The 21,326-nt window shown below is 38.4% G+C and overlaps 1 protein-coding gene across 1 annotated transcript in view; it reads right to left on the minus strand.

The window, feature by feature from the left end:
* Positions 1–1,791, minus strand: part of LOC127813238 (uncharacterized) — a 35,934-nt gene extending 34,143 nt beyond the window's left edge. Inside the window, exon 1 of the mRNA XM_052354113.1 lies at positions 1,433–1,791. Within this exon, the coding sequence (XP_052210073.1) occupies positions 1,433–1,618 (186 nt within the window). The 5' untranslated portion in view covers positions 1,619–1,791. The remainder of the gene's footprint in view (positions 1–1,432) is intronic.
* Positions 1,792–21,326: the final 19,535 nt, after the last annotated feature.

Genomic DNA, 21,326 nt, shown 5'->3' on the forward strand with positions numbered 1-21,326 from the left:
TCTTCATGAAACACATCCTCCCAAAAACTATTCAATCTTACACTCCCCGCAAGGACATAGAGAGCCTTACTTCATTACAGGCAACAAGGAAATTAAATAGAATCTCTCACTATTGTGATCAACACAACCAAGACATGATAGGATATTGACATCATTTGAGTAATGACAAAAATTATCACACTTGCTGAGAGTTTCCAGTGTTTTTTCTTTAAAAACAAAGCAGAAGATAACTAAAAGGAATAGGAAAACAGCTCATAAAAACAATAAACGAGATAAAGGAAGAATAAGTGAGAAATAAAGTAGTAATAGGGCTATTCCAAAAGCATGAAAAAGCCAAGCATTATGGAAGGACAACACAATGCATGAAGTAACCAAATCAGAGTCTTCCTTCCTGAGCACAGCTGAGAGCCTCCCGAGGACATTCATATACTTTGAGACCTGAAAGCACTAACCACAAGAACTATATGACCTGTGCAGAGGCTTAGTTCTTGACTCAAGAATGGAACCTTCCCAAAATAAGAACATCTCTTCATTATGGTTACAAGACTTTTTATAAATCATTCCTCCATTGCAAGAAGCAAGCTCCAAGATAAAGTCATAAACCTAAATAATACCATGGTAAATTAATTTTAAAAAACAGAAAATTCCTATTTTTAAAAGCATGGAACAGCTAATCATGCCTTCCCTTGTCATTGCAAAAGAGGGCTTAATTATTAGCTCCAAGTCAAATCAAGAATTTAGGAATTATCAGCCTGCTAATAGGAATCTTCCCCCATTGCTGAACAGAGCATATAAGCCTTGAAGAATTCTAAGAGAAGCTTTTAGGGGCAAGACAACCTAAGCACCCAGTCATAAGAAGTTGCCCTTATGAAAAGGAGTGAAACAACCAAATTACAAGAAAATAAGAGAGGTCTAAGATATACACTGAAGCCACAAACTCCCCTTTTCTTAGCAATGCAATTGTGGCAAAGGTATATAGTATGTTTCACAAATATAATCGTTCGTGGCACAGGCAATTCTATACTACAACTGTCTGTGCCCCACTAGCAGTCATGCATTTACCAACAAGACTTGCAGACCCATCGCCTTCACAATTAAAAGATGGCATTCATCAACTTGAGCTTAAACCCTTTAACTTAGACAAGCACCCAGGGGCACCCACCAGCAACTGTACCATGACTTCTCTTCCTTGAGTTCTGGGTGGTCGGTTTTGGGCCCCCCTTTTTTGGGGGCCCTAGGCATAGCCGGCCCATGCGATAGTGATGTTCGCGCGAAGCGTAACAGAGCGAATAACATAATCAATCAAAAAATGTAGACACTTACAAATTCAGTTCCAGAAACAAATCCATCAAAAAACGCAAATCGATACACATATGCAAGCAATGCTAGTATCCACGGAACCAAAATATAAAATGAAGTGAAGAAAATGGACCTGAGAAACTTCAGAGACGAGAGAGTCGCTGTCGTGAACATCGGAGGCGAAAGAGCAGCGATCGACGCTGGCGGAAGCGGAGGAGAAGAGGCTAACACTGGATTCGACGGTGAAGATGCCAGAGTCGGGGCTTAGATCTCGAGCTCCAGAGTGCCGACTCTGATCCTCAAGCCCTAGCTCGCGCATCGTCGGTTGCTTCTTCTCCTCGCAATCAGAGACACACGCTGCACAGAGAGGGAAATGATGGAGAGTCACAGAGAGAGAGAGAGAGAGAGAGAGAGAGAGAGAGTCCGTTGGCGTGGCGGGTAACAGAGGGAGAGAGAGAGAGAGAGAGAGAGAGAGAGAGAGAGAGAGAGTCCGTTGGCGTGGCGGGTAACAGAGGGAAATGATGTATAAATAAAGGAAGGAAAATGGCTGGGGAAGGGAGCGAGCACTGCTTATTAATTAATTAAAAGGGAAATGAAAGTGAAGTTAGTAGTCCCAGAAAGTAATAAAGTTTAAAGGAAAAAAATCTCAAATTCATCAAGATTATGTTATTGAATATCGAAATTCATTAAATTATTTATTATTTAGAGAATTAAAGATTGAAAATATCTTAATCATTGATTTTAATTAAATGTACGATAAAATTAAATTAAATAAAAAAAGCCTTCTATTTGATATAGAAAATAGTAAAAAAATAAATTTAAGACTTTTAATTTCACCTAATTACTCTCACATAATTTAAAATTTCAAATAATGAAAATTCTAATCTTTTAAGTTGTTGACAAAAATTCCTTAATTATTTAAGGTCTTTTCTCAAAAATATCTTCACCTAATAACTCATCATATCTTCATGTGAATTTAATTATTTGAATATGCATTAAGCTCTTTGAATTTTTATAATTAGTCACACTATTCGAGATAAATAGTCTCTAACTTTTGCTCAATTAATAGTTTTTAATCCTAAAATTCTAAATCATAAGTTACTTCTTAATAAAAATATGATTTAATATATTAAAAAAAAAACACCCAATTATAGAAAAACATATCAGTAAGTTCACATGAAAATTCCAATTGTGTTCTTAAAGTTAGGTTACATCAAAGCCCTAAAAAATAAAATTAGTTCTTGATAATTCTAAGATCAGACTTCAACTTATCGGAAAATAAGAGATCAAATAGAATAGTAGAAGGAAGAAAAAGAAGAAGGGGGTTCCCTTGCTGCGTTGCCACAGCTGCTTTAACAGACCTGCTTCAGCTCGCCACTTGTCCGCATCCCTGCTGCTCACAACGCCTTGCCTTGCTAATGTGAGGGCGAGGGCCAAGCCTTGCGGCTTGCTGCTTGTGGGTACGTGCGGCCTTGCGTGCGTTACTGCTTCTGCCTCCAAATCCAATTTATTCTCGTGTATGTATATACAGATATCTACGCACGCACGAGGACATTTATGGATTGCTCGCTGCTTCTTTGATTTTCGGCTCTCCAACGTCCAACCGTTCTGCAGGTAAACAATATACTTTGATTTTAGTTGTAAATATATATATATATATTGATTTAAATTGTTAGTTATTTTTATTTACGTTATATCTCCTTTTCATATATATATTAGTTATTGTTTATATATATATATTAGTTATTTTTATTTATGTTATATCTGATTTAAATTTTTATTTATGTTATATCTGATTTAAATTGTTAGTTATTTTTATTTATGTTATGTCTCCTTTTCATATATATATATATATATTTATATCAATTCATGTTGATTTGATTGGTTGCGTAACAACCCGCATCCCACTATCGGGTGTCACCAGTGAATAATCGATCAGATTACTTACACATCAAACCAACAACTAAAGGGTTGGACTATGTTTTAACGAGAAACACCTTTGGTGAGCACTAGGATTCGTCCTTCCCTTCGCTCCACTCAAGAAATCGGTCCCAAACACAAACAAAAAACACAGCGAAACAAGATCCGAAACTCGAGTGAGCTTCACCTTTCTCCAGCTCACCTCACTCAAGCCAAATGTGACATAGGCATAAAGCTAGCATAACAAACACTTCGCTGAGTATTGGGGATTTATGGGAACATACCTTCTCATCTTTACCTGATCCGAGACTCAATTCCACCAACTAGAGCCATATACATCAGGCAACCTCACAAACCACCTATCACACTATGGCTATTACATCAACTAGATACATCAAGCACTCAACAACATTTACATTCACACACAAGGGTATATATACATACCACCACATAAATACATACAAGATATAATAAAATACTCAACTCGAGTAACACCGCTAGTTGCCACAACAGTCTCCCCACACCATCTCTGCTTGCATCTGGACTTGTGTCATCTACAACATGAGGTAAAACCTCATGAGTTATAAAGACTCAATAAAGGTACAATGCATAAGTAAATGAAGCATGAAAGAGCATGTAATGCAAAATGCAATGCAAATGGGTAGTCTCTCATGCCCTCATAACCTCTATAGGTTAAGACATCGACCCACCCTTCCCACCTCTAGTCCTCCATATAGCCATAGGTACACTAGAATACATATCATGCAAATATTTACAACTACATGCAACTCATAGACAAGTAATTACAAATGCAAGCAAGACCCCCACACTTGGGTCATCCTTTACCTGGCTCGAAACCTCATTTCTACCTCGGCGAGAACGCCAGTCAGAACTCCGAGCTCTTTTAAGATCACCGCCTCCCTGGTCGAACTTACATACAAGTCACACAAAACCCCACAATATCAGACATTAACGAATGCCTTCATTTCCACCAAACACCACAAAACCCCCCATCAACAAATTTCCAAACAACCATGACCTAGAGTTAAATTCAACTATCACTTCACAATTTATTATCTCCCATAACAAAAATAACTTAAGAAAAAATTAAATAAATTTACCTCAGCCAATTTGGAGAAGAAATTCGACCAACTGTCTATACTAGTGTTGCCTCTTTGGCTGTCATTTCACATCCAAAATCCTATTTTTGAGCCTTTAGCACACTCTTTGAAGCCCAAATCAATTTCTAGAACTTTCCTCGATTTTTTTAAAAATTTCTAGCATGTTTTCCTATTTTTCTCCATTTTTCATATTTTCTTTATTTTTCTTTTCTTTTTCTTTTTATTATTTTTTTTCTCTTTCTTCTCTTCCCCCTCTTCTTCTTCCCCGCGCGCGGCTCCTGTTCACCATCTTTTTCCTCATGCGGCCACACTCACGCACCAACCCAGCCATCGTCTGCCTGGCCTTGCCATCGACAGCCACCCAGCTTCGCCGTGCACAATGGCCTCCAACGCAGCCACCACGGCAGCCTCCTGCGCCTCCAGCCATCACTGCCCCCCCACACGCGCAGAGCCGTCACTGCGCGCGGCCGTTTCTAGCCGCTAGCTTTGCACTTGGTCGCCGCGACCTTAGCCATTGGCCGTTCCCGCATGCTTCGTTACGCGCCACCGTTGGTCCACCACTGCTTCAGGCCACAATCATTGTTTCCATTTCCATTGATCATGGCTGCTTCAGCTGCATCAGCCATTACCGCCTTCAATCGACCATATTCCAGCCGTCGGCCATCACCGCATCTCTCTCTCGCGATCACTTTCTCCCTTGCTCGGTCTCGGTGATTGCTCCCTGCCTCCCGAGCTCTCTCTACCTTTCTCTCTCTCTTATTTTGAATTTGAGAGAAAACATGCATAGGAAGCTTCCAGGAAGCTCACGTACGCGCGCGCACATATATATATATATATAAATTACACAAATTAATCCCTCAATTTCTCCATAATTCTATTTAGAAATTTATAATTACACTTGAGGATTTTGATAATAGCACTTGGACCCACCCAAAGCTTTAATTTAATTACCCTCAAGCCACTTAGATTCTTGATTTTTCCAAAATTAATAACCGACCTCTACTCGAGAATTTTGATTTCGTCCCTATGCCTCCACGGGACCTCTATTCCACCCGAAAACACTTTAGGGTTACCTTACTCGCAAAACTGGACCACCATTAGGGTCCCCTCAGCTTCCTAGAGGTCCCCTATGACCATTCAGTACTGGCACCAATTCGGGATCATACAAAATTTATTCCGAAAATTATTCCTGATTGAACTGCTTCTAGTGTCATATACCTCACCTCGAGATGTTTACCAATATCATGCCCTCTTCCTCAGACATCTAAGTCTCGGGGCATTTTCTGTCGTCAAATCGATAATTTTATTAATTAATTACTCGAAATTGACCCTTGGACTTTTCGGACCACCTGAGACCCTTTCAAAATCACTGAAAATTATTATTTTCCAATACCATGTAATATGGGGTATTACAGGTTGGTTGACAGCCCACCAAAGCTTTCGAGCGAAAGAGTTGAATTATTTTTTTTTAACTTTGCCCCACCTCTTGGATGCTCGATGGTGGCGTTTATTTGAATGATTTGATTCTACTTCTTGTCTTTTTGTTTCTATTGCTTAGAACTTGTCCTTAATTGTTATTAGTATCATTGTGTTCTTTGTGAATGGATCTCATAATATGTAATATTTTTGATTAAATTTTTAGCAACAAATTACTATATTTGATTATTTATATGAACTCCTAAATGTTATCACATCAGAAGCACAGAGAAACACATACATTAAATAACATGCATTACAAAGATTTTGACAATTATCCAATGATTTAGCCTTGTTATCTCATATATATATTTATATTTTTACAACTAAACATGCCCTTGTTGTTTTTATTTTTTTTTTAATTTTTGTGCAATTAAAAAAAATATAAATTAAACATATATTTTCATGTTATATTAATATTATTATATGTCTTAGTTTGTTTTTTCTCTTTTCTTTGCTATTTACATCAAAAGGCAATTAGAAAGGACATTCTATGACGATAAAAACAACTATTTGGTAGAGAGAGTCATTACTGGACTATATGAGTGATTAGCTCTCTTTATTCAAATTATTAATAAATCTCTCACATTGAAACAAATTATACTAATAATTTGTCTAATCTTTCGTTTACTTTTGTTTTTCAAGTGTTTAACATGCATAAGTAATAGAGGAAGAAAGACATTTGGAGTAAATTTTCATATTGTGTTAATTTTTAGCCATTTTCAATTTAGGATTTAGTGTTGTTACATATATTGATATTATGTACTAGTCACATTCAAAAGAGTTGGAGATTGTGGTTGACATTAGTTTTATTTTATGTGATTAATTAAAAGTTTTTGAAGTCATCTATTGTGTTTTAAATTTCATCTAGATTGTGTGGGTTGGTGTAAGTTTAGAGAAAAATATTATTCCCAAATAAAGGTTTTTTTTTTTACTACGAAATTGAATTTAGTGACATCGTAGTGGTATATTGTATATAGAATTCACTATGAAAATTTAACTATTAATTACAAAAAAAATGTTAGAGAAAATGAATTTGCTACGAAAATTGATATGATTAGCTACGAATTGATGTTGTGAAAAACAAGTGTTTTCTCTACAATTTGGCATTCATAGTGAAAATATGTATTATCTGCTACGAAAATTGGTATTACCACCTACGAAAATCGACATAATTAGCTACAATATGTGTCATAATAGAAAACCAATGCTTTTTCTACATTTCTCTTATCGTAGTGAAAAGTGTGTTATTTCTACGAATCATTAAATTGTAGCTAAATACTATTAATTATGAGGTTTCGATAACGATTCATGCTACAAATAAATTTTCGTAGTTGATTGATTTTTGCTATGAAACTTAAATTTTTAACTACAAAACATTTCGTAGAGAAAATCAAATTTTGTTGTAGTGCCTCAAGTGGAATCTTTGCAATTCCAGCCCTATGGGTCTCGGCCATAACTTGGTCAATGTCACTAACTTGAAAACAAAAACAAGAGTGTACTTCTAAAGGAAAATCTATGGATTTAAAAACATCAAACATCACTTGCTCATCACCAACCCTCAAAATAAGCTTCCATTGTTGGACATCAATCGAAGTTCTCCCCGTAGCTAGAAAAGGTTGCCCCAAAATCAAAGGAATTTTCTCATCTTCCTGCATGTCAAGCACTATAAAATCAACTAGGAGTATAAACTTGTCTACCTTTACCAAAACATCTTCAATGACCCCTCTTAGATATTTGATAAACCTGTCTGCCAATTGTAAAGAAACCGTAGTAAGCTTTACTTCTCCAAGACTGAGTTTCCTAAAAACTGAAAAAAACATAAGGTTAATACTCGCTCCTAAATCACACAAAGCTTTTTCAAAATAAGAATTTTTAATAGTGCAAGGAATGGTAAAACTCCCTAGATCTTTCAACTTATGAGGCAACTTCTTTTGTAAAATTGCACAACTTTCTTCAGTTAGCATCACTATCTCATGCTTCTCCAACTTCCACTTGTTTGATAAAATATCCTTTAAGAACTTATCATATTTAGGCATTTGTTCTAAAGCTTCAATAAGACGAATATTAATATGCAATTTCTTAAAAATACTAAGAAACTTGGAAAATTAACTATCAAGCTTATTCTTTTTCATTGTATGTTGGTCTTTCTCGGTCTCGGTCTCGGTCTCTCTCTCTCAAATCCTAGATGGATCGATCTCTCTAACTCTCTCAAATACTCAATCTCTCGTCGAATGCTTGGTCTCTCGAAGTCGAAGGCAGAAGGCTCACATCGCATACTCAGTCTCTCGAATGCTCGAAGTAGAACCTGCATAACCAAAAAATGATGTCATTTTATTAGTTCAAAACGACTTTGTTTTACATATCAATCTATTCAGTTAGTTTGGTTATTTCGAACACAAAAACTGAATTGATAACCAATAACCAATTTTTCTAGAAATGCTACAAAAAAAGAAACCAAATAACCAAACCAAACCGACCAGAGACAAGTTTGGTTAGTTCAGTTTGGTCAGTTCAGTCTAATCGAACTTTTGCTCAATCCTACACACAAGGAAGAAGCTTCCCCTACACAAGCATCGGAGGTGTCCCACATAATAGCACCTACTTTTTCAAGGTATTGAAGCTACTTGTTTGAAACCTTAGGTCATATTACACCTTGCAACAGTCCTCTAAAGGTCATCCTTGTAATACCCAAAAATTTTGTAAGCTATTGCCTTTAAATAAATGAAATATCTTTCAAAAATTTAAGGGTCTCGGGATGCATATGTAATTCCTAGAAAAGAAATTTAAGAAAACTAATGATGGCAGCCCAAATCTCTAAGGCCACGTGTCGCAAGGAGGAAAAAGTAATGATTATGGTGCAAATCTCAAGATCAAAGAAGGCTTATTAGGTGATGACAAGTAGCAAGCATGATGATGCCAAATCTCCAAATCTAAGAGAGAATGATTTAAATGACACTTGGCACCATAGGATTGGAACACAAGGAAGGACCATCATAAGGCTCAAATCTTAATCTAAATAGCTTAATCTTGGAGTGAAAAATAGCCCAATCTTGGAGTGACAAGTGCCATAACATGATGAAGTCTAATCTAGCCTAGCCTTAAAGATGACACTTGGACAAATCTCATGGCAAGTGATAAAAGAGTAATAATGAGTAATGATTGAAGCGACACATGGCGAAGCAGGGTTGACTGGGCACTTCTATAAATAGGCTATTGGGGGAAGGATTTGGACATTCCAAAAGGGTGAGGAAGAGGGGTATTTTGAGAGGAAATTCTGGAGTAAAGGGTTGAAGTGTTGTCGAAAATCAAGGGAAGAAGAGCCTTAACGGGTTTTTCGAGCTAGCTTCATAAAGCATTCAAAAGGCCTCCGAAACCTTGAGTTAAGTCCCATTTTTTTTATAATCTTGTAGAGCATTGAAAAATGGAGGTATAGGAAAAAACAGGGGTCGAATCAGAGTTAAAACGACCGAGTTATGGCCGAAACATTGGGAAAATCAGAATCTGGCCGAAGTAGGGGGCGTCGTGTGAGCTTCACACGCCAGAAGGGGTTGCGCGTGGCAGCGTATGAGGCCCCTTCCTGGGGCACGTGAGGGTGCATTCGGCCTCCTTTCTTCTTTGAAATTTTGTAGTAGTTACCCTTATTTCAATCACCACCCCTTCTATGTAAAAATATTTGGCATTTGCCTTACGAAAGCTCATATTTTGACAGCAAACAATTTCGGATTGCGTGAAAATAGTACTTTTCGGTGAACCCAAAGGTGAGTGGTTTCTTAAAATGAATTTCCTGCATGTTGAGCATACCTTTGAGCATGTTAGAGGTGATTGCATGTGCATATCATGTTCTTTCATTTGGTACGCATGTTTATTTCCATATGTTCATGCATCACTACGTGTGGCTTGTGACTAGTTGTGATTATCATGGGTGAAGGGAGTCTTCACTTGGCCGCGTTGTTAGGCCGTGTTACATGATATGGTTGTGTAAGGGTGATTGCAACACCCTAGCGTCACATGCATTTGGAGCATGCATCCTTGCATTTTGCATTTGCATGCATAAAGTTAGTTTTGAACTCTCACTTAGATTTGGCGATCTAACCTAGGTGTTCATACCCCTGGAATATTCTAATGTTTCAGATTTGTCAAACTCGAGCTCGAAAGAAAAAGGCAAGGAGGTTGTAGTTAGTTGTCCTATTTTACTATTTCCTCATAAAGTATGTAATGATGTTGCAAGGGATGTATTTTGACTTTAATGTTATCTTGTTGCGTAAGGATTGAATTTTTAAACTATATTAAACGACTGTGTGTGTGAATGATTATTTGGTTGAAGTCCTAATACATTTCAGGTCTCAATCCTTATTGCATTTTATAGGATTTCCATAATGCCCGTGCAAATATTATATTCATAATGTAATATATGTCTTAGTTTGGGTTGGGAAGTTACAATAATTTTTTCCTCTCACACAATGTTGATCTTCTGATGCTACACCAGTGCTCTAACTTCATAAAGTCCAACTCCATTGGATATAAATTTTAATTGTTATATTTCAAATTTTCAACAACATTTATAGTTTAATTAACATCATTTATGATAAAAAGGGTGTTTGGAAAAAAATAATAAATTATAGGAACTTCTATAGTCATCTTTAAACTATAAGAGTTTTTTTATGAAAAGGATCCAAACCACATAAAATTAAGGGATAATTTATCTTATTTAAAATATAAAAGAATTATGGCCTGACTTTTAAACTGCATGATGGTGATGCATTTTTGGTCTAGATTATATATATTATGTTTTTTGATAAAATTACTAGTAGAAAATGGTTCTTAGATATTATAGATAGGGTAAATTTACTCAATACCTCCTAAACTTTAGTCATTTGACTTGAATAACCCTTGAATTTTAAAATTCACTTAATCAATTAATCCTTAAACTTTTCAAAGTTAGTCGAACACCCCTTAAACTTTGGCTCTAGGGATGTCATGGCTAATTTTCTGAAGTTCCAGGATTGATTAAGCAAATTTCAAAGTTCAAGAGGTGTTTGGGACAAATAGCTAAAGTTTAAGGGATAAATGATCAAATCATGCTTATAAATATCTTAAAATATGATCTCTGGTATAATATTTCATATTCAGGAAGTTTAGTAGTAAAATCAAATTTAAACATAGAGGTTGTAACTTAACTAGTATGAAAAGTATTATTTGCTTAAGATGATTAATGATCAAATTATTGGAATGACTACTCTTACCATTTGAGTCTCATGCAGTCTCTCACCATATGTAATTTAGGTTTAAAGGGTAAAGATACTTATGGTGTTACCACTAAAATTTAATAGGGGATTTGATGAATATTACTCTTAGGAAGGTCTTTACATAATAGATTAAGCAAGAAGGCATTATGGGAATGTGGAAATCTCCCTCCAATAAGGCATTAAGTTAGACTACCACATCTGAGTTAAATATCTTTTAAACTTAGCTACATCATTTTTCACCTAACAAAAAAAGAATCCTATTAGGGATGATTAATTAATTTGAAAGGAAAAAATGAAATTCATCACCCCATTAGAATAAGAGGACAAAAACAATCTTGCATTCACTTAACCCTAAGGTGAAGTGAGGTGAGTGGGTTGAGTTGAGGTACGTTAAGTGATGTGGGATGAGGTGAGGCAAGTGTTGGGATATATTAATCAAATTAAGGTGAGTTTCAATCCATGTGAGTTTAATTATTTGAAGATACATTAAATTCTTTGGATTTTTATAATTAGAGTCACACTAACCACGGTAAAGAATCTCTAACTTTCACTCAACTAATGGTGTTTAATCCTAAAACTCTAAATTATAAGTTACCTATTGGTAAAAGTATGATTTAATATTATTGTTGCCAAAAATACAACAATTAGAATTTCTTAGTGAGGTTGGGAAATCAATAGGCCAGGATTCGAAGGTAGGTTTATGTGTTTGAAATCTGGATCTTTGAAGGGTCTGGTTGGATTCGAAAGGGTTGTTCCCAAAAGGATTTTTGTAACACCCTGCCTTGTTGAGCTTGTCACTATAAGGAATTACCAAGACTTTTTTTTTTTTCCATACTTAAGTTCAACACACTCAGTGTCTCAAAGAATAATCTTCACATGCTCACAAAAATCTTAAAACCCCAATCTTGTCTGCTTATCTAACAAGATTGATGGACTTAAGCTAAGTAGGGCATACTATTACACAACAGAAATAAGTAAGATCGCATAACATAGATTACTGTAATTGTTCATACATGTTGTCTTCCAATCAAAATAAGGATTACATAACTTCGAAAATGTAAATAACGACTATCATGCTCGTACTCCATTAGCCCTAACCGATCATGTCCTCGCACCTGCCATGACCCTCGTCTAAAACTTTTGAATGTTCTAGGGCCATAACCTAGATTAGATGTTGAATCATCTAAGTGACGGCATAAAAATAGTTTATAAAATGTATATATGATCATGAGCATGACATATATAAATAACACAACACGTCAATCTTGAGAAATCTCCCTAGCATACTCAATCTCTTGGGTGCATATCGACGATCACCCATGGAAAATCCATTCCACGTCACATGGTTGAGATTGACCTTATCGTGGCATACTTAATCTCCGGGGTGCACATTGACGTCACCTGAGGAAGACCCCCTTCCTCATCACGGTTCAGGTTAACATTGCCCTATTCTCAAAGAGACCCCATTCCATCCCAATGGACAATTACAACGACATGCATCAAATATATCAATGCCACGAAAACCACTTGCCATGCATTTTCAAAAAAACATATCCAATTAATGCATCATGTGACAAACTCAATATGCACATTATACTTGTAAATCAAAATCACTTAGGCAACATATTCACATGTAACCAACCATCCATAGGTTAAATCATTTGCTTGGAAATTAAATCAAATTTCGGATCAAACCACTCACTTTAACTACGTTTTGATCTCAACCTCGATAAACGTATCACCTCGAACACCGCATAATCTTGAAGTCCGTATGACCAAGTTACCTCATGGTCAATGATTTTTCCACTAAACATCAAAATCCTTAATTTCTTAAGATTTTTCTTCTTTTTTTTTTTTCCTATTTTCCATAATTCTTTTTTCTTCAAAAATTTATATTAAATATGTAACACTTATTTTCACCAAATATTTTTTCACAAATATTCCTAAAATAATTTTCTAGAAATTACAAAATTAATTACGAATTTACCCCAGATCTCACGCACCCTCACGCGCTTGATGCATGTGTTGAGAGTGAAATCTGCACGTGTAATACACTCGTCAATCGTCTTCTCTAGCTCCGGCGATTGAAACTTGCTCTTATGGTTAATTTGATCCCACTTACTTTAAGTACTCCTCAAGGAGAACCCAGGGGTGCCCTTGGATGTCCAAAAACTTCACCGACGGTGACTCGAATGACCGATTTACAGTACGTCTCCGAAGACTCCTTGAATTTTTCGGCAATCCCTCGTATCTCACTTAAACCTAAACGAAACCTTACCAAATTCTCCAGAAATGATCTACAAGCTTCATGGAACAAAATCCCTTTATCCGTGACCCTCGATTCAACCTCTAAACCCTCAAATTTCCACTCGAATTTGCTGAAAACCCTAGTCACGAGTTCAAGCTTCTATATCCAAATTCCACCAATTTTTCAACAAATCCCAACCTTTCTTGGTCCCTCAATCTCATTCCTAGCCCTTAAGTTCCCTAAAATGCATCATATTTGCCTAAAATGTTCGATCCAATCCTAGATGTTTTTAAAATTGTCTAATCGGTTCTCGGCAAAAATCACAACCAACCGACCATCACACACGGCCAATGGTCATCATGGCCTGGAGAGTAGCCTCGCACCCCCCGGGGGCCTCATCGGGGGCTACCACAAACTTGGTCAGCATTTTGTAGGTTTCACACCTTTTTTTTCATAAATTTCACTTTCACCCCGCCCCCCAAGTTTTGATGTTTTACACTTCTGCCCTATCCCTCAAACCTTAGGTTTTCCAATAATTCTATTGTAACGACCCACTCCTACCTACGAGGGCCACCAGTGAATAATCGATCGGATTAGTCACCCAACAAACCACAACTGAAGAGAGGGACTATGTTTCAACAAGAAATGCCCTAGGTGAGGGACTATGCTTCATCCTTCTTTTCACTTTACTCGAGGAATCGATCCCAAAACAAATAAAAGAAGCACAACGAACAAAACCCGAAACCTGACCGGACTTCACCTTTCTTTAGCTCGTTTCACAACAAGCCAAAGGTGACCCAAGCACACAAACAACATATCACAAACCTGCTGAGTACTGGGGATTTACGAGAATTTCTATATTCAAGCTCAACCTTGGCTCAAACACACAAACACCACATACATCTAGAAACTGGCATAATCACACTTACACCACGTTGATTACAACCAAACTAGATACATCTAGTGTTCAACAATATATACATTCAATACACAAGAATATATATACATGAACATATGCAACATATATAGCTCGGGCAACATCGCTAGTCGCCACTTCATTTTCCCGACTTCATCCCTACTTCCATCTGAACTCGTAACATCTACAACATGAGGTAAAACCTCATGAGTCATAAAGATTTAGTAAGGGTGCAAATAAATGTAAACAAAATAATATATGCGATGCAATGACAAGTATGTATGCATGAATGGCGAGACATCACTACCTTCCAAACCCACCTATTCGAGGCATAACCTGCCAAATTACCCCTAGCATGCATCTAGTCTCTCCCATGGCCATAGGACTCCACTAGACCACCTATAGAACATGCACAACACACAACTACACATAACATATATTTATCAATATTACAAACCATTCGCAACGCCGCTACCCTTGGGGTTATCCCTTACCTGACTCGAAGCCTCATCTGCCAAAAGCGAGAACGCCAGCCTACTTCGACCTCTTCTAGGACCACCGCCTCCTCGGCAGAACCTAGATGCCACACAAAAACCCAACAATAACAAAAATTAAACCAAAGCCTATGTTTTTGCCATTCACCACAGAAACCCACTCATCAACAACTTCCAAACAACCCCAATCATGGGCATAATCTAACCATCACTTCATATTACATTATTTCACATAATATAAATAAATAGAAAATAATTAATTATTTTACCTTATCGAATCTATAGGAGAAAACTGGTCAAATACCCATACTAGCGTTGCCTCATGGGATGCCACCTTGCGCTCAAAACCACATTTTCGAGCCTCTAGCATGCTCCTTAAGTCCCAAAATAATTTTTGAAATTTTCTCCTCGGTTGGGATTCTTTGGAAGTGGTTGATGAGTGGGCCTTTGTGGTGAATAGTAAAAACATAGACACTAGTTTAATTTTGTTGTTGGGTTTTGTGATTACATCTAGGCTCGACCGAGGAGGCAGTGATCCTAGAAGAGTTCGAAATTCAGGCTAGCGTTCTTGCCTGCGGCAGAGAAGATGCTTCGAGCCAGGTAAGGGACGGCCCCAAGGATGGTTGCCTTGCGAATGTTTATCAATATGGTTGAATATAGTTTGTTTGAAGTACTGGTTATGCATGTTCTATAGGTGGTCTACTAGAGTTCTATGGTGTAACACCCCAATTTTCTTTAGCGTGTTATAACTTATGATTTCGGGAATATAAAAGTTTTCATATCATAATAGTTGTCACACATCACACAATATCCCCAATAACCCTAATTTTTACCTTCTTAGCTTAACAAACCCAATAATTGAATAGTTAAGACAGGCGTTAAAATTTCAAATGCGGAAGCTAGATCGAACCTGATATGGTTCACAACCATAATGCTTTATCATAAAATTGTTCAAGATATCTACAAAATGTATTACATCATCTCTCGCAAATGATAACTGAACATCTTAAACATATCCAAAATTATATAGGTTCGCACATAAGCAAGAATATGCTAAACATACAACAATAGTAAATTAAGCTTATTCTTCAGCTACCTCATTTCCCTTAGAGCCGCTGGTCGAACCTGGAACGTTTGAATATTCCAAGGACATAGTCCAATTATAAGATGAATCTTCTAGTGAGAAACTCCAAAAAAACAGTTTATATCGATGCATGATCAGGTATAAAATGTATGAGAAGACAAGGAGAACTACTCTGAAGTGCCTCGTGAACATGTCAGCCTCCTCCAACGAGAGTTTTCTCAATGGCACACGCATAACACCTCTCGGGAGGTCCCTAACCATGTCACTTTGGCCCGACTTCATAGCACTCATGCAAACACCACATCCGTTGTTCCTTAGGCTCACGGTCTTCCCCACAAGAGCTTTCTTAATGGCGCACGCATAGCGCCTCTCGAGGGATATTTGACTTTTTCCCTCGGCCAACAACAAATAAGTGCAATAGTATGGCCACATGAATTTTAGAAATGCAACAGTTAAAAAACCAATAGTATATATTTTAAGAAAAATACATTTCATATATGCAACATGATTTCATGTAAGAGAATAACAAGAGTTTACATATAAGAACTTCACGAAACACATCTCATGCAATAGAAGTGTAACATCCTGCATTGAGCGATAGGAAGGTCCGGGACAACTTACCCTAATGGGCCTATGCGAACTTCCCAGGGGGTTACCCATCCTTAGATTACCCTAGGTCAAGCACACTTAATTTGGGAGTTCTTTGCTAACATTCAGCCCAAAAGATATCCAGCTAATGTTGTTTGCTTCTTTACCTATCCTCGATATATACTATTCTCTTATGGGCTCCCGGGGTATTACATTCTCCCCCCTTGAGCACATGACGTCTTCGTCATGCGACCTTACAACTGGTCCCAGATCTTCTCCCCTTGGGGGCGGCCATCCTAGAAACCTGCCAGAAGCCACTCCTTATACAGGCCCTCGAGCCCCAGCGCCACTCCCTGCCTTCATCGAATTGCTTTTGCCAAGGGTCGACTCTAATACCACCTGTAACATCCCGTATCGAGCGATAGGAAAGTCCGAGACAACTTACCCTGATGGGCTTACGCGAACTTCCCACGGGGGTCACCCATCCTTAGATTACCCCAGGTCAAGCACTCTTAATTTGGAAGTTCTTTGCCAACATTCAGCCCAAAAGGTATCCAGCTGGTGTTGTTTCATTCTTTACCTATTCTCGATATATACTATTCTCTTCTGGGCTCCTGGGGTATTACAAGAAGTCTCTCATAAGAGAAATAAAAATAGAATTTGGAGTATAAGAGTATCACCTTGTTGGTTTATCTCTTGGATGGTATAATTTCACAGCAAACGACCTAGGTTTCTATAAAAAACACGCGTTTTGGTAAACCTAACCTCAAATATTTTTATATAGGGTTGAGGGGCATTAAATTAGGGCATAACTGAAAAATTTTAAGGAAAATGGGCCCCTCACGTACCCTAGGAAAGTGGCCACGTGCCCTCACGCGGAGTTATTTTTCGGCACGTGTATCTCACGCGTTGCACAACAGTTTCGGAAGGCTTCGCCTCGGTTTGGTATTTCGGCCATAACTTCCTCATGTTAACTTCGATTCGACCCCCGTTTGAACCTACGCGACTTACCTCACTTTTTTTCTAACTGATTTTGGCGAATTCCGACGAAGGCTCATAACTTTGACAAGGCTCGTTCTCCCTAGCTTCTCATTCGATTTCTTCCCGCCTTCTTGTCGAACTTCCTGCTCTCTCTCTAGAGCAACCTCCTCCTCTTAGAGTGCCTCAACTCTCAAACTTGCTTGGAATGATTTGAGAACAAACCATGGTGCCTTTTTATAGATTTCCTCAACCAATCACATTATGCCACTTATCACAATCTAAGCCATGGACTCCAAAGACTCAAAGATATATTTGAATGGCTTTTGAAATCCAAAACTAGAATGGATTTAACTTTTGAAATCCAAGCTAAAATCCCAAACTTATTCCAAATGACATTTTGGCCCTTATTTCAAGTCCTCAACTTTAATATTTTACCACATAAGCTCTTAATTTTATCCTTATTTCGTTTGGATAATTCTCTAATTACAATTACACCCTCAAACATCAAATTTATAGAGATACTTAAAATCTCAGAATTAATAACTCAAAATTACTCAATATGTACGATTTTCTAAAGCCCCTTACCATCATTCGGCTATTTTAGGCTACAACTTAGTTTAATTGAAAAACCGTCTCTGATTTAATTTCTTTCAGCGTCATAAATCTCGCCTTGAGACGCTCGTAAAAAATATACCTTTTTCCTTAGGTATCTAAGCTCCAGGGCACTCCTTGCGACCGATTCGGCCACTTGTTGCCATTATAAGCATATTTTTTGATATTTTAAACTCATTTAAAATACGTGGCATCTTCACAAAAATATGAGATATTATATTCTCCCCCTTTAAAAGAATTTCGTCCACGAAATTTGAAACATACTCGAAATTATTAAAGGTTAAATAATTATTGCATTCTGGAATACAATTTCTGGAAGAAAATATAAAAATTCCCTACTCTGTTTCCATTTCCCCGAACAGATGAGGATATTTCTTCCTAATTGTTTCCTCAAGTTCCCACGTTGCCTCGTTATCCGAGTGCTTTCCCCACTGAACCTTCACTAACAGGATCTCTTTATTTCGCAACACTTGAGTTCGACGATCTAAAATTGCTCCAAGTGACTCTGGGTAGGTCAAGTCATTCCTTAGCTCAATTGTCTCACCCGAATTTCGAGGGTTGGATCTAGCACATGCTTTCGAAGTTGGGAGACGTGGAACACATTATGAATCCGGGACAAGCTAGGCGAAAGCTGCAATCGATAGGCCAAAGGTCCGACTCTTTCCACAATCGGGTATGGTCCTATATACCTTGGCTTTAGCTTTCCTTTACCGCTTCCACGCGTCACCAAATGCTGGGGTAACACCTTAAGATACACTAGATCCCCTACCTCGAACTCTAGATCCCCTCTTCTTCGACCAGCATAGGATTTTTGTCGGCTTTGCGTAGCTCGAATCATCTCTTGGATTATTTGAATCTTATCGGTAGTCTGTTGTACAAGCTCGGGCCCCAACATCTGTCGTTCCCCTACTTCGGTCCAACAGATAGGTGATCGACACTTTCTCCCATACAAAGCCTCATAAGGAGTCGTCCCGATCGATGCTGCCGTGGTAACTATTGTTGTACGCAGATTCTACCAATGACAGAGCTCCTCCCAATTTCCTCCAAAATCAAGGGCACAGGATCTCAACATATCTTCAAGCGTTTGAATTGTCCTCTCTGATTGCCCGTTAGTTTGCGGATGATAAGCCGTACTCAATTTCAACTGGGTCCCCATGCATTCCTGCAAACTTTCCCAAAACCTCGAGGTGAACCTTGGGTCCCGATCTGAAACTATACTTACCGGCGCACCATGGAGTCGTACTATTTCCTTTACGTACTGCTCTGCAAATTTTCGTACTGGTTGATCCATCCTCGTAGGCAGGAAATGCGTTGACTTTGTCAACCTGTCTACCACCACCCAAATGGCATCATAGCCTCTTCAGCTCTTCGAAAATCCTGTCATGAAATCCATCGTGATATGTTCCCATTTCCACTCAAGAACTTCCAAATGTCTCATCAACCCTACGGGTTTCTGGTGCTCAATCTTTACCCTTTGGCATATATCACATTGTGCCACCTTCCTAGCCACACTGGCTTTCATCCCAAGCCACCAGTAGATTTCCCGAAGATCTCGATACATCTTCGTGGCTCCCGGGTGCACAGTATACTTAGCTTTGTGGGCTTCATCCAAAATTTTCTACTCAACTCCCGAAGGTTTGGCACGTACACTCTACCCCGAAACTTGAGAATGCCATTTCGCATCTCAAAATCTGAACTCTTGGGCTGGCCTTGCTTATCTACCCATGGACGTATACGTCGGTCACTTCCACTAGCCTCACGTATCTCGGTCTTCAGATCAAGCCGAACCGCCAGGCCAGCTACTAGGATAAAAGATCCCTTCGACACTACACTAATCGTCATCAGGCTCAAAGCCTCAATCAGTGCCACTCTTGGGCCATCAACCCAGCCGTAACAGTAGGCACAGTCCTACTCAAAGCATCAGCTACCACATTGGCATGCCCTGGGTGATACAAGATAGTGCAGTCGTAGTCCTTTAGGAACTCCATCCATCGTCGCTACCTCATGTTCAACTCTTTCTGCGAGAACACATACCTTAGACTTTTGTGGTCTGTGAATACATCGAACGTCTCTCCATATGGGTAGTGCCTCCATAGCTTCAGAGCATATACCACCGCTGCCAGCTCCAAGTTATACGTTGGGTAGTTCACTTCCTGTCTCTTCAACTGGCGTGATCCATATGCGATCACCCAACCATGCTGCATTAATACACAGCCCAAACCAACCTTCGAGGCATCGGTGTTTACAATATATCCATCGGGCCCACTAGGCATTGCCAACACAGGTGCCGAGGTTAGTCTATCCTTGAGCTCTTGAAAGCTTTTCTCGCACTTTGTAGTCCATTCGAACTTTATCTCATTCCGTATGAGTTTCGTCATAGGTGCAGCTATTTTCGAAAACCCTTCCACGAATCTTCGATAGTAGCCTGCCAATCCCAAAAAGCTTCGTACTTCGGTTACGCATGTTGGCTGCTTCCATCCTCTAACAGCCTCAATCTTAGCTGGATCCACTGAGATTCCTTCGGCTGAGATCACATGCCCAAGAAACGCCACTTAGGATAGCCAGAACTCGCACTTCGAGAACTTAGCATACAATTGGTGTTTCCTAAGGGTTCCTAGCACTATTCTCAAGTGCTTCTCGTGGTCATTCTCATTCGAAGAATACACCAATATATCATCTATGAAGACGATCACAAACCGATCCAGGTAGGGCTTGAACACCGTATTCATAAGATCCATAAACGCTGCTGGAGCATTAGTTAATCCGAATGGCATTACAAAATACTCAAAATGGCCATACCTCGACTGAAATGCCGTCTTCGGAACATCATCTGGTTTAATTCTCAACTGATAATATTCGGATCTCAAATCAATCTTCGAGAACACCTTCGCTCCTTGTAGTTGATCAAATAACTCGTCTATCCTTGGGAGTGGATACTTGTTCTTTACAGTGGCCTTATTTAGCTGACGGTAGTCAATGCACATCCGTAGACTCTCGTCTTTCTTCTTTACAAATAGCACTGGTTGTAACGCTCCGCTCCCACTTACGGGTGTTACTCGTGAACAATTACCCGATTGTCCACATGCCCGAACTATGTTTCAAGACGAAACGCCTTAGGTGGGAACTATGCTTGTCCTTCCTTTCCCTCAACCCCAGGATTCACTAGCAGAATTGGGTTTCAATCATACCGTATTTGGTTAGAAAGAAAACCACTTTAAGCTGCCCAATTGCCATTTTCTCATTTATCATAATTCTTTTTTTTTTTCCATCCAAGAATTTTACTAGCTTCATAAAATAACCATTTCAACCAATCAATTGATTGATCACCATTTTTGGAG

The sequence above is a fragment of the Diospyros lotus genome, chromosome 1 (genome assembly GCF_014633365.1).
Source record: "Diospyros lotus cultivar Yz01 chromosome 1, ASM1463336v1, whole genome shotgun sequence".
NCBI lineage: Eukaryota > Viridiplantae > Streptophyta > Magnoliopsida > Ericales > Ebenaceae > Diospyros > Diospyros lotus.